The sequence below is a fragment of the Belonocnema kinseyi genome, chromosome 10 (genome assembly GCF_010883055.1).
Source record: "Belonocnema kinseyi isolate 2016_QV_RU_SX_M_011 chromosome 10, B_treatae_v1, whole genome shotgun sequence".
Classification (NCBI taxonomy): domain Eukaryota; kingdom Metazoa; phylum Arthropoda; class Insecta; order Hymenoptera; family Cynipidae; genus Belonocnema; species Belonocnema kinseyi.
The window spans coordinates 39,740,957-39,752,650 of NC_046666.1; the positions used below are offsets into that span (position 1 = coordinate 39,740,957).

The following is an 11,694-nucleotide window of genomic DNA, read 5'->3' on the forward strand; positions in this document are numbered from 1 at the left end:
CTCTATCCCATCCACACACTACTCCTTTCCCCTGCCGAGTGAGTCACGCCTACCCCGAAAGGGAAATGGCTTAATGGTGTAATAATAATAATAATAATAAAGTATAATCAGATAATAAATACAAACATGAGTGAATGGGACCAAAAATATAATAATAAACTAATAAACAACAAAAAAATTTTATAATTTCTACAGAATCTAAGATTTTTGTCCACAAAAAAAAAGATTATTTCATTAATTCTTTTCTGTTGCCCAACAAGCATAGCGTTATTCAATAAAACGGATTATAATTATTAAATGAATGAGATAATAAAAATCGTAAAAGCAGATTATAGTATTTATAAAATCTTAAGGTTTTTCATTAGAAAAACGCTAGGCGAAAAAATTATCGTTCATTCCACTAATTCTATCATACTCTGCACCAAACGTAGCATTATTTAATGATGCGGATAACAGAAAATGAATAAATAAGACAACAAAAAGTGTTGAATTATATAATAAATACCAATAAAACTTTATCATTTTCGTAAAATCCTAGGCCCTTGTCCTAAAAAACGCCATTGGAAAAATATTAATCATTCTACTAATTCTTTAGTATTGAAAAACAAGCGTTGGACCATTCAATGGCATATATAACAGAAAATGAATAAATGAGGCAACAAAACTGTAATAATGAACTAATAAACCCAAACGAATTTTTATGATATTTATTATGAAATTTTAGGTTTTGTTGATAAAAAAAATGATCATTTATTCCATTAATTCTCTAATATTGCAAATCAAAAGTAACGCATTCAACGTTAAGGACAACACAAAATAAATAATTCAGATGCAAAAAATCGTAGAAGCGGATAATAAATACCAAATGAATTTTCCCATTCTTGTAAAATCTTAGGGTTTTATTGTAGGACAATGATCGTTCATTTCACTAATTATCTAATATTGCAAAATAAAAGTGGCTCCTTTATATGGTACGCATTTCAGAAAATGGATAAGTGGTACAATATAAAATGTAAATAAAAGTGATGAATATAAAAGCACTAACAATGTTTGATAATGTTCATAAAATGTTAATTTTTGACCTTAAAAAACACTATAGAAACAAAAATTATCATTCATTTCACTAAATCTCTAATATTCTACAAAAAACGTGGCACAATAAAATGGTATGGATTACAGAAAATGAATAAATCAAACAACAAAAAGCGTAGAAGCGGCTAATAAATATCAACACAACTTTATAATTTTTGTAAAACCTTAGCGTTTTATTGTGAAAAAACCCGCTAGACAGAAAAATGTATCGTTCATTTCACTAATTTTCTAATATTGCACCATGAGCATGCCTGCATTCAATGATACAGATAACGGAAAATGAATACATGGGATAACAAAAAAGTTAGGAACTAGAAACAGATAACAAACACCAAGAATATTTTATAGTTTTTGAAAAAGCTTACGTTTAACTCGTAAAAAACGCTCGTACCAAAGAAAAATTATCTTTCATTTCCACAATGCTCTAATATAATACAAAAAATGTGGCACCATTCAATGAATCAGGTAACAGAAAATAAATAACTGAGACATCAAAAACCAAAGAAACAGATAATTGGCACCAACAATGTTTCCTAATTTTTGAAAAATCTTAAGTTTTTCTCCAAAAAAATCGTGCTGCCAAAAAAATTATCTTTCATTTCACTATTGCACTTACTTTGCACAACGGGCGTGTCACCATTCAATGATATGGATAACGAAAAATTAATAAATGAGACAACAAAAAATTAGAAACTAGAACCATATAACAAGCACCAATAATTTTTTTAAATTTTTTAAAAATTTTAGTCTCAAAAACTCTCTCCACAAAAATTTTTTTTTATATTCTAAGAATGCTCTAATATGACACAACAAATGTGATACTTTCAATAAATCAGATAACAGAAAATGAATAAATAAGACAGCATAAAGAGAAGAAACAGATAATAGGGACCAATAATGTTTTCTAATTTTTAAAAATATTAAGTTTCTATCCTAAAAAATCGTCCTGGCAGAAAAATAATGTTCACTCCACTAATTCTCTATTAACAGTTATTAAACATCAACAAAATTGTTTGTGGATTTCGTAAAATTCTATGTTTTCGTCTTAAGAATTCCAATCGACAACAAAACTATCATTAATTCCACTAATTCTCTCATGTTGCGCAACAATCGCAGCACCATTCAATGATAAGGTTAACAGAAAATGAGATAGAAAAATGTGATAATAAAAACCAACGATGCTTTATAATTTTCAAAAAAGCTTAGGTTTTTGTCCTTAAAATCCTCTTGGCAAAAAATATATTGTTCATTCCATTAATTGTCTAATCTTTCAAATCAAACTTGGCACCACTCAAATGATACGGATAACATAAAAGGAATAAACGAGACAACCAAGAGTAAAACTGATCGAAATTGTCTTCGATGATCGATAAAGGGGAGGAACTTGGCTAAATTACTGAGGCAGTTTCCCCGATTGTGAGGTTCGTAATGGCAAGGGGCGTGGCACCAATTGTCATTATTTTGTTATGCTCGAATGTTGCAATCTACTTCCGCTTCCTCCACCTGCCAATCAATTGAATCTCAGTCGAACCATCAGCATAATAAGATACTCTCAAGATCGGACCATAATCATAAGAAGAAAATTGTTCCACGAACAATGGAATATGTCTATGCCCCGGAAGAAGCTTTTGTCACGACCATAGCAACATTCACTTTATTCGGTCTTTGGCCTTCTGCAGTAAAACATCCAATACTAAGGTTATCAGAACCCACGATTTTTTTATCTAGAGAGAGCTGTGACAAAGTACATTTTTATATCCAAATCAAGATGTTAAAAATATATGGAAATTGTAATAAGCGAAAGCTTATGCTATACAAGATTTCCGAAATCCAGTTATTTTTGTATTGAGACATTGATAAAGAAAAGATTGTACTTGTGACGACTCTTAATAGGTAAGCGAACAAATCAATTATCTTCTACAATCCTTTTGTTTCAGTATTGCTTACAGAATCTATGGATTTATTTACCAGCTATTATATATCATTTCGCTTCTTCCGACACAACTTATCAATATTTATATAATGCGGGGCAATCTGCAAAAATTGGTCGAAAGTTCCTTTTTTACACTAACATGTGCTGGATATGCAACCAAATTATTTTTGTTTCTTTTAAATCGTAAGCAAATAGAAGAATTTTTCGAAAGACTTCACAATCCTATATTTGCACCTAGAAAAAAGGAACATCTGGCGGTGTTGAAATCTTCAAATAATACTGCAGAATTGAACTCTATGGTTTATCTTGCATTGTGCCTGTTCACTTGTATGTGGTGGATCATGTATCCTTTTGTGGATAGCAAACAGGCATGTCTATTATTTTTACAAAGGAGCATGATTTTGGACAGTTTAAGAATTCCCCTACTCTTCTAGACTGAATGTTTCATGTTTATGGATTTTCCTTAGTCAAATATTTCATTAATCTGTTTAGGAAAAAGTGTTACTCTTTGCAGCATGGTATCCTTTCGACACATCAAAAAAATCAATTTATGGTTACACATACGCCTTTCAAACATTATTATTATTAACAACAGCTTCTATGGCTTCGATGATGGACATGCTGGTCACCAATTTTTACGTGCTGATGGTGGGGCAAATAGAAATATTAAAGCAAGACTTTAGATCAATTGCAGATACTGTTGTGATCGGCAAACTGTCCAATGCAAAATTTTCGGACGGAACAGAAACCAATAATGAAAAATTAACGTCTGGCCAAGAAGGAAGGACTCACTTAGTTTCTCAAACAAAATTGCAACGTCTGAAACATCTGAGTGCCATAAACCCATCAAAGTTTTCATTCTCTGAAGCAGAATACTTTGAGAAAAGTTTACAAGAACGCATTATACACTGTGCCGAACATTACGAAGCAATTTATACGTAAGAAGTCAATTTTTATGGGAACATTAATGTTTATGTAGTTTTTATGATTTTATGTATCATAAAATATATGTAGCTTCTCCTTTTGCTCAATCAATAATATTCATCTCTTATATAAAAAATGATTTGAATCTCTGATGGGAAAAAAATATAATTCTGTTGAACAAGTATTCAAATTTGCATCTTCTTTTCTTTTCGTTAGTAATTTATTTGAAATCATTTTTTTCGAAATAATTAATTATTGAAAAAATGGTTTGCATCTTATTTATTGAAAATATTGGAGGTGTAAGGACAACTAACGATAAGTCGAGTATCAAGAAACAGTTTTAAACAAAAATGAAGTTTTCACCTTATGTTTAGCTTAAATTCATCAATATTTGTTAAAAATATATGAACTGATTATGTGAATTTCAAAATTCAGAAAAATGTTGCTGAATTTGATAATAAAAATTTCAAGCTGTAACAATTTTAAGTATATTTTTACTATTAAGAGTATATGCAGACCTTAACCTATACAACTAAATTCAAATTTATTTATATAATTTTTTTAAATTTCACTTTTATAGTAAAATATATAGAGTGGGACGATGGTCGTGGGGGCTAAAGCGTAGGCTTTGGACCCACTCCTTCGGCTTGCGGGTTCGATTCCCGCCTCGCACTCTGGAAGAGTCTCGGTGGCCCATGCGGTGAACACTAGCCTAGCAAGGGAGTTGTTCATCTCCGGAGAGTCGTGGGACCGGTACCTCTAGAGAAAAAGGTTTTCTCTAAGTACTTAAGGCTGTTGCTCTTGGTGGTTCGGAACCCACCTTAAACTGTAGGTCCCCCTTCCACCACCAAGTAAGTGTGTGGAGGGTGTGTAAAGGAATAAAGAAGGTGTAAGAAAAATGTAAACCCTTAGGGGACACATTAGAAGCTTCCACTATAGTAAAATATATATAAATATATTTTATTCCAAAATTGTGTAACACATATAAATGACCAATAATATAACAAAGAAAAGTTTATAGCGATATGTAATCATTGTTATTGAAAACATGAGTGGATCTTCAACACAGTTGTTCTCTTATATCTTTCATTTGAAATTTTGAAAACTAAATCTACGAATAATCCCTTTCAATAAGAAAAAACTTTTTTAAAAAACCTTATGTGAGTTGAGAAACAGTTGAACTTTTTAAATAATATTGGGTTATTAAATGAAAACTTTTCAATTATCTTATAAGTTATTTAACATATTAAACATACTTTATATTAATGCTTTTCGCTATAAATGAGTATTTTTTTAAAGAAATTTTTATGTCAAATAATAGTTCTGAAGAAGACTTAAAATTTAAATTGTGTGAAATTGATATTTTTAAACAAAAATCTTCTTCAAGATTTCCAATTTTCAAAAATTTTAAGATATGTTTGAGATTCATAGTGAAAATTAATATTTTTAATGTAAACTTATTACATTTCAAAGATTACCAGTTTTTTATCAATTTACGTTCTTCAATTTTGTTACTGTTTTCTTACCTCTTACAGTTAATTAAATAAAAATCATTAAATTCCGAGAGTTCAGATTTTTAAAAGAATTTAAGGCTACGTTATCGTTTGACATTAAAAACTGGTATTTCAAAAAGAAAAACATTAAAATTTACACAATATTAATAACATTTTATTAATTTTGGATTATGCTAGTTTTTTTTTCGTATATTGGTATTTTGATTTAAAAAATATATTTTAAAAAAGAATCGCAACTTAAAAAATTTTTAGGTTTTTTAGCGCTTTACAACAAAAATTTGCATTGAATAAAATCATTATAGTTCGAACGAGACCTGCAATTATTGAACAAATTTAGATTTCATTAACGTTTACCACAAAAAAGGTTTTTAAACACAAATAATTATGTTTTTAAAATTAATTATTTTTTGGCAATTTTAGTTTACGTTAGCAATTTATACAAAAAATTGATATTGAAAAAAACATTAATTATGAATTAAATAATGCTTAGAATTATTTAGCCATTTCAGATTATGTTAGTGTTTCTCGCAGCAAATTAGTAATTATGATTTTAAAAATTAAATTCTAAAGAAGACACACAAAATTAAATAAATTTAGGTTATATTAGCTTTCTAAGCCAAAAATTGGTATATTAAAATAAAAAGTTATAATTTTGACAAAATTTAGAATCTTTTAACAATTTTGGATTATGTTAGTAATTTGGCCGAATATTGGCATTTTGAATACAAACAAAAATTATATTTCAAAGAAGATTTACAACTTTTAACAATTTTGGGTTATGTTATCGTCTTAAACCGAAAATTAGTATTTTGAAACAAAAATAATTATAGTTCGAATAATTTTTGTAATTTTTTAACAGTTAAGTAGTAAGTAATTTTTGTCGACAATTGGTATTTTTAATTTAAAATAATAATTTAACGATTAATCACAACTTTTCTAAGACGATTTACAGGTTTGGAATAATTTAACGTTATGTTAAAATGTTCTACCGGAAATCGATTATTATAAATGAAAATCATTTAATCTACAAAATTATCCGATTTTTCAGATTATCATTCAGTCATTGAATTGATTTTTTTTGGCATTTTATAAGGGAAATCAGTACTTTTAATAAAAAATAATTCTATTTTAAAGAATATAACAAAAATATAAAAAAAAAGGATTTAAAAGAACATTTAAAATCTCAAACCATTTTTTGCAGTGTTATTTCTTAAAAATTTTTATTTGCTATAAAAGTTAATTATATGAAAATAATATTCACAATATTGGATTAATAGGTTATCTTAGTATTTTTGTTTGAAAATTGGTATTTTTCATTTAAAAAACGCAAAGGCAAATTTTCTTTATTAATATTGAATTTATGTTTTAATTTAAAAATTGCGCAAGACATCAAAAATAATAATGGCGCGCATGATTGCTATCACGAAGTAGAATCAGGAGACCGCACTCCCGGAAAACTTGGACGCGTGAATTCGAACTTCGTTAGTTTGCATCGCTGGTAGCGCCTCTTGCGGAAAAATGCGGAACCGAAAACATTTTCAAAATTCTCTAATTTTTACTTGACTAATTTTTTTATTTAAAATCATCAATATTCAAATACCAGCATTTTAATATTCTGATACGTTAAACATAAATTACTTCATAAGCGGAATAAAACGGTATTTCATATAAAAATTTAAAATTTTCAAATTTATTAATTTATTTTAAAAAAAAATATATTTTCTACTATAAAAGATGGCTTTTTAACAAAATAATAGGTTTTTTAACAAAATATTTGAATTTTTAACATAATAGTTGAATATTCAACCTAAAAAGACAAATTCCCAACGAAAAAGTGCCATAGTTTATATTTTAATAAAACGAGAATGAAATGTATACAACAAAAGAAAATAATGTTAAAACCAAATAGACGAACTTCCAACAAATAACGATTTTTCACTCAAAAAATATATAAATTTTTATCTAAATTATTGAACCTTCAAAGCAGAAGACGAATTTTATTTACAGAAATTGAATTTTCAAACAAAAAATATGACTTTTTAGTAAGAAATTAATTTTCCACGAAACTAATGCATTTTTACTGAACGAAAATGAAATTTCAAACTGAAAATTTTTTTTTACCAAAAAAGGCGAATTTTCAAATAAAAAATATCAACCATAACAAATGAAAGAGTTAAATTTTCTGTTAGAAAATAAATTTAAAAAAAAGGATTTTCCACTAAACAGTTAAATTTTTAACCAGACCTAAGCCTTAAAAAAAATTGTTGTAAATGCAGTTTAACTTCTACCGAATTAAAAAAATATATAAATCTTCAACAAAAAAGTGTTTTCTTAACAAAGCGATTCAACCAAATCTTTCATACAAATTAGTTGAATACTCAAGAAAAGAAGAATGATTACTGACCAAAAAGTTGCACTTTCATTGAAAAAATAATTTCATTTATTCTATAACAGATGAAATTTTAAATCAAAAAGATAAAGTTTCAAAAAAATAGTTGAGTTTTCGTTAAAAAATATTTTTGTCGAGTTTTCACGAGAAAATATAAATTCCTAAACAAGAAATAACATCTCCACCAAAAAAGTTGAATTTTTGATCCAAAAATACGAATCTTTTACCAAAAAGGATGACTTTTCAACCAAATTGTTGAATTATCCACTAAATGGTTGTATTTAAAAAATATATATATGAATTTTATCTTAAGGCAAAAGAATTTTTTATTGCATAAAAAGTTGAGTTTTCATCAAAAAAACATTCCAGTTGACAGTAAGATGAAAAATTGAATTTTTGTAAAAAAAAAAAAGTTTTTACGAAAAAAAAATGAATTTTCAATCCAAGAAGACGATTTTTTTCAACCAAAAAGGATGAATTTTTTAAAAAATAGTTGAATTCTTTACCAAATAGTTGTATTTTTATCCAGAAAATATGTAGTTTCTGCTAAAACAGGTGAATTGAACAAAAAAACCTTTAATAAATAGTTAAATTTTCATCTAAAGAGGATTCCTGTTCACTTTCTAAGACGAAAATAAGAATGGTAAACAATTTGCAACCAAAATATGTCTTTTGTAGAAAATTATTAAATTTTGAACCAAACAATAAAATTTATAACTAAACGGATAATCTCCAAAAGAAAGTTGTTTTGTATTTTCAAGATTCTAATCTGAAAATATTTTATTTTTAAAGTTTCTAACTTGTCTTATTTTCGAAACTTTAAACTAAAATTATTCAGATTTGAGATTCTTCAATTCAAAATAAGATTGTTCAATTTTAAGCGCTTCAAATTAAAAAGTATACAATTTCAACTCCTTTCTAATAAAATTGTCCATTGAACAAAAATTGTAATCTGAAATTTTTCAATTTGGAACGCTTTTAATTCCTGTGAATTTTAAATGACCGAATTTTCAAAATTGTATTCGGAAAATATTCACTTTTTAACGCTTTGAACTTGTCCTATTTTTTAAGTTTTCTTATTATCATAAATAATTGAAATTCGCAATTCTTAAATTTAAATTAAAATTGTTTCATTTTATAAGCTATAAATTAAAAATGATACAATTTTAAAGATTTAATCTGAAATTGTACACTTTGGAACGCTTTTAATTAGAAATAATACCATTTGGAGAATTGTATTTCAAAACTTTTCCGCAAGAGGCGCTACGAACGATGCCAACTAACTAAATCCGAATCAATGCGTCCAAATTTGCCAAAGGCAGCAAGGTAGTGGGGTCTCCTTAAGCTACATTGTGATTGCTAACTACTAACTATAAATTTAATTAATAAGACTGTATCAGCTTACATTTTTGAAACACGAAAAAATCATTTTGAAAAATTTGTCCATGCAAGATCACTAAATTAAACTTTCTTTACAGTCTTAATGCTTTGAAATGAAGATCGTTTAATTTAATAAATAATTAATTTAAATCTTAAAATTTTTTAAATGTAGATGTATTGATTTAATTTATTTTATATAAGATATAATTTTTCCATATAATAATTTTCATTTTTTATTTTACATTCAGCTTCGTTAATGACGTAACTCAATTGTTCCAAATTGGAATTGTTGCCCAAATTTGCGCAAGCAGTATCGTCATATGCGTAACATGTTTCGAATTGACATCGGTAAATCATAGAATTTTTGAAACATTTTAAAATGTTTATCACATTTCAGTATAAATATTTAAAACAGTTAAAATATTGTTTGTAATCGTTTTGTAGCTCTCACCGTGTACGTTGCAATTTTATGTTATGCTGCAATATCAAATTTGCATGCTTACCCAAATATTTATTTATACCTGGCGAGGAAACGACATTATTGTTAAGGTAAATTTCCTTCACCTGAAAAAAATTATAAATAAATAAATAAGAAATAATATAATAAAAATAATTGATTCTTCTTCAAATGATGTTCTTTAAGCATCCAAATTTTAAATAACCATATACATTAATTTTTTTAAATTATTTGGTTCACTTAGACTTCTGAGCTGCAGAATGCAATATACGATTGTGCGTGGCCGTCAATACCAGAGAAAGAATTTAGAAAATCGTTGTGCATCATAATGACACGACTACAGAAATCAGTACAACTGCGCGTTGGAAACTTTTTTTTATTATCAGTTGACACCTTTTTTAACGTGAGTATATATTTTATAACTGCTAATAAAATTTTTTATTGTCATGCATAATAATCTTAATAAAAAAGTTCCATAAAAAATGTTTTTCCTTCAGATTTTAAGATCAGCCTACTCATTCTACATTCTTCTTAAACAAATCCACGCTACGGATACTTGAAATACTTATTATCCAGGAATTATTTATAATAATCCACTTGATGTTGTTGCGCTTGAATAGAAATTCTTTAGTTTGAATTGCAATATTAAATTTAAAAAATATTATATTGACTTAACAATTATTTTTATTTTTTATTATTTTTATCTGAAAATAGTTTTATATTGATAAGTGTTAAATTAGAAATATTCAAAATCGACAATTTTAATTGAAAATTTTGAAAATTGTGCTTTAAAAAAGTTCAAAACGAACATACCTTTAAAATATAAATCTTTAAAATGGAAAACTTTTTAGTTTTTATCAAATCTACAATTAAAAATTATACAAATTTTAACAATTTATAATTAAAAATTATGCAAATTTTATGTTTTTAAATTGAAAATTAAATAATTTTGATGGTTTACATTTGAAATTGATTAAAGTTAATAAAATTTAGAATTTAAAACTTTATTTTTCATCTACAAAACCATGATTATGAAAATTTACAATATAAAATTTCTGTAATCTTTATGATTTAAATTCGAAATTTCTTCAATTTGGATGATTTAGAATTTGAAACGTGACTCTTGACCTAACAAATTATCAAAATATTTGTATTCATACATCTTTAAAATTCAAGAATTTTCTATTGTAAAACTTCAAAATTCTAGAGCCTTGAATTATTTTTTTTTTAAATTTATGAGTTTTTGATTTTGAAAATTTACAATTGAAAATTATGCAAATTTTAAGCTTAAGCATTTGAAATGCCACAATTTTGAGAATTTACATTCAAAACTGCATCAATTTGGAAGATTTAGAATTAAAAACTTGACTGTTTCTCTTCAAAGTTATTAGCTTTGAAATGGCGATTTAAAAATCTTTGAAATCGATGAGTTTTTAATTTAAAAACATTACAATTAAAGATTATACGAATTTTAAGCTTTTCTCTTAAAAAGTTGTGATTTTGATGACTCCCGTTCAAATTTTCTTCAGGTTGGAAGATTAAGACTTAAAAACTTGATTTTTAATCTTTAAAATCAAGGTCCGTCCACTCAACGCCGCCACCTACGAAAATTCCCTGAAAATGATTATAATGCGATAAACGATAAGTGGAGATTTTTTTACTTTTTTCTTGCTCTATGATGACATATATTACGTTTCTCAAAAAACTACCCCTAAGTCTTACACAACTACCCCCTGTGATCAAAAACGTTTTCAAAATAGGAAAACTACCTTCAACAATGTAAACATGTTTTAGGGCTTCAAATTGATCACATGACACTTGAAAATTTCGCGCTCTTTATAATTTCCCCAAAACTACCCTTCCAAATAAACGTATTCAGCAGAACATTTATATGTATGATAAAGCATTAAAAATAATCAACTTAGAAGAAACTATTAGTTGATATTTTTTTTCTCTTTTTTCGCTCTCCGATAATATATATGTTACTCAAAAACTACCCCTATGT

At 26.7% G+C, this 11,694-nt stretch overlaps 1 protein-coding gene across 1 annotated transcript; it reads left to right on the forward strand.

Annotated features, from left to right (window-relative positions):
• Window positions 1-2,566: 2,566 nt before the first annotated feature.
• Window positions 2,567-10,285, forward strand: LOC117181084 (odorant receptor Or1-like). Its single transcript, XM_033373653.1, has 8 exons — window positions 2,567-2,790; window positions 3,030-3,194; window positions 3,264-3,393; window positions 3,518-3,963; window positions 9,481-9,580; window positions 9,677-9,781; window positions 9,934-10,092; window positions 10,187-10,285. The coding sequence occupies exons 1-8, from the start codon at window positions 2,567-2,569 to the stop codon at window positions 10,247-10,249; spliced, it is 1,392 nt and encodes a 463-aa protein (XP_033229544.1). The 3' UTR covers window positions 10,250-10,285.
• The last annotated feature ends 1,409 nt before the right edge of the window (window positions 10,286-11,694 follow it).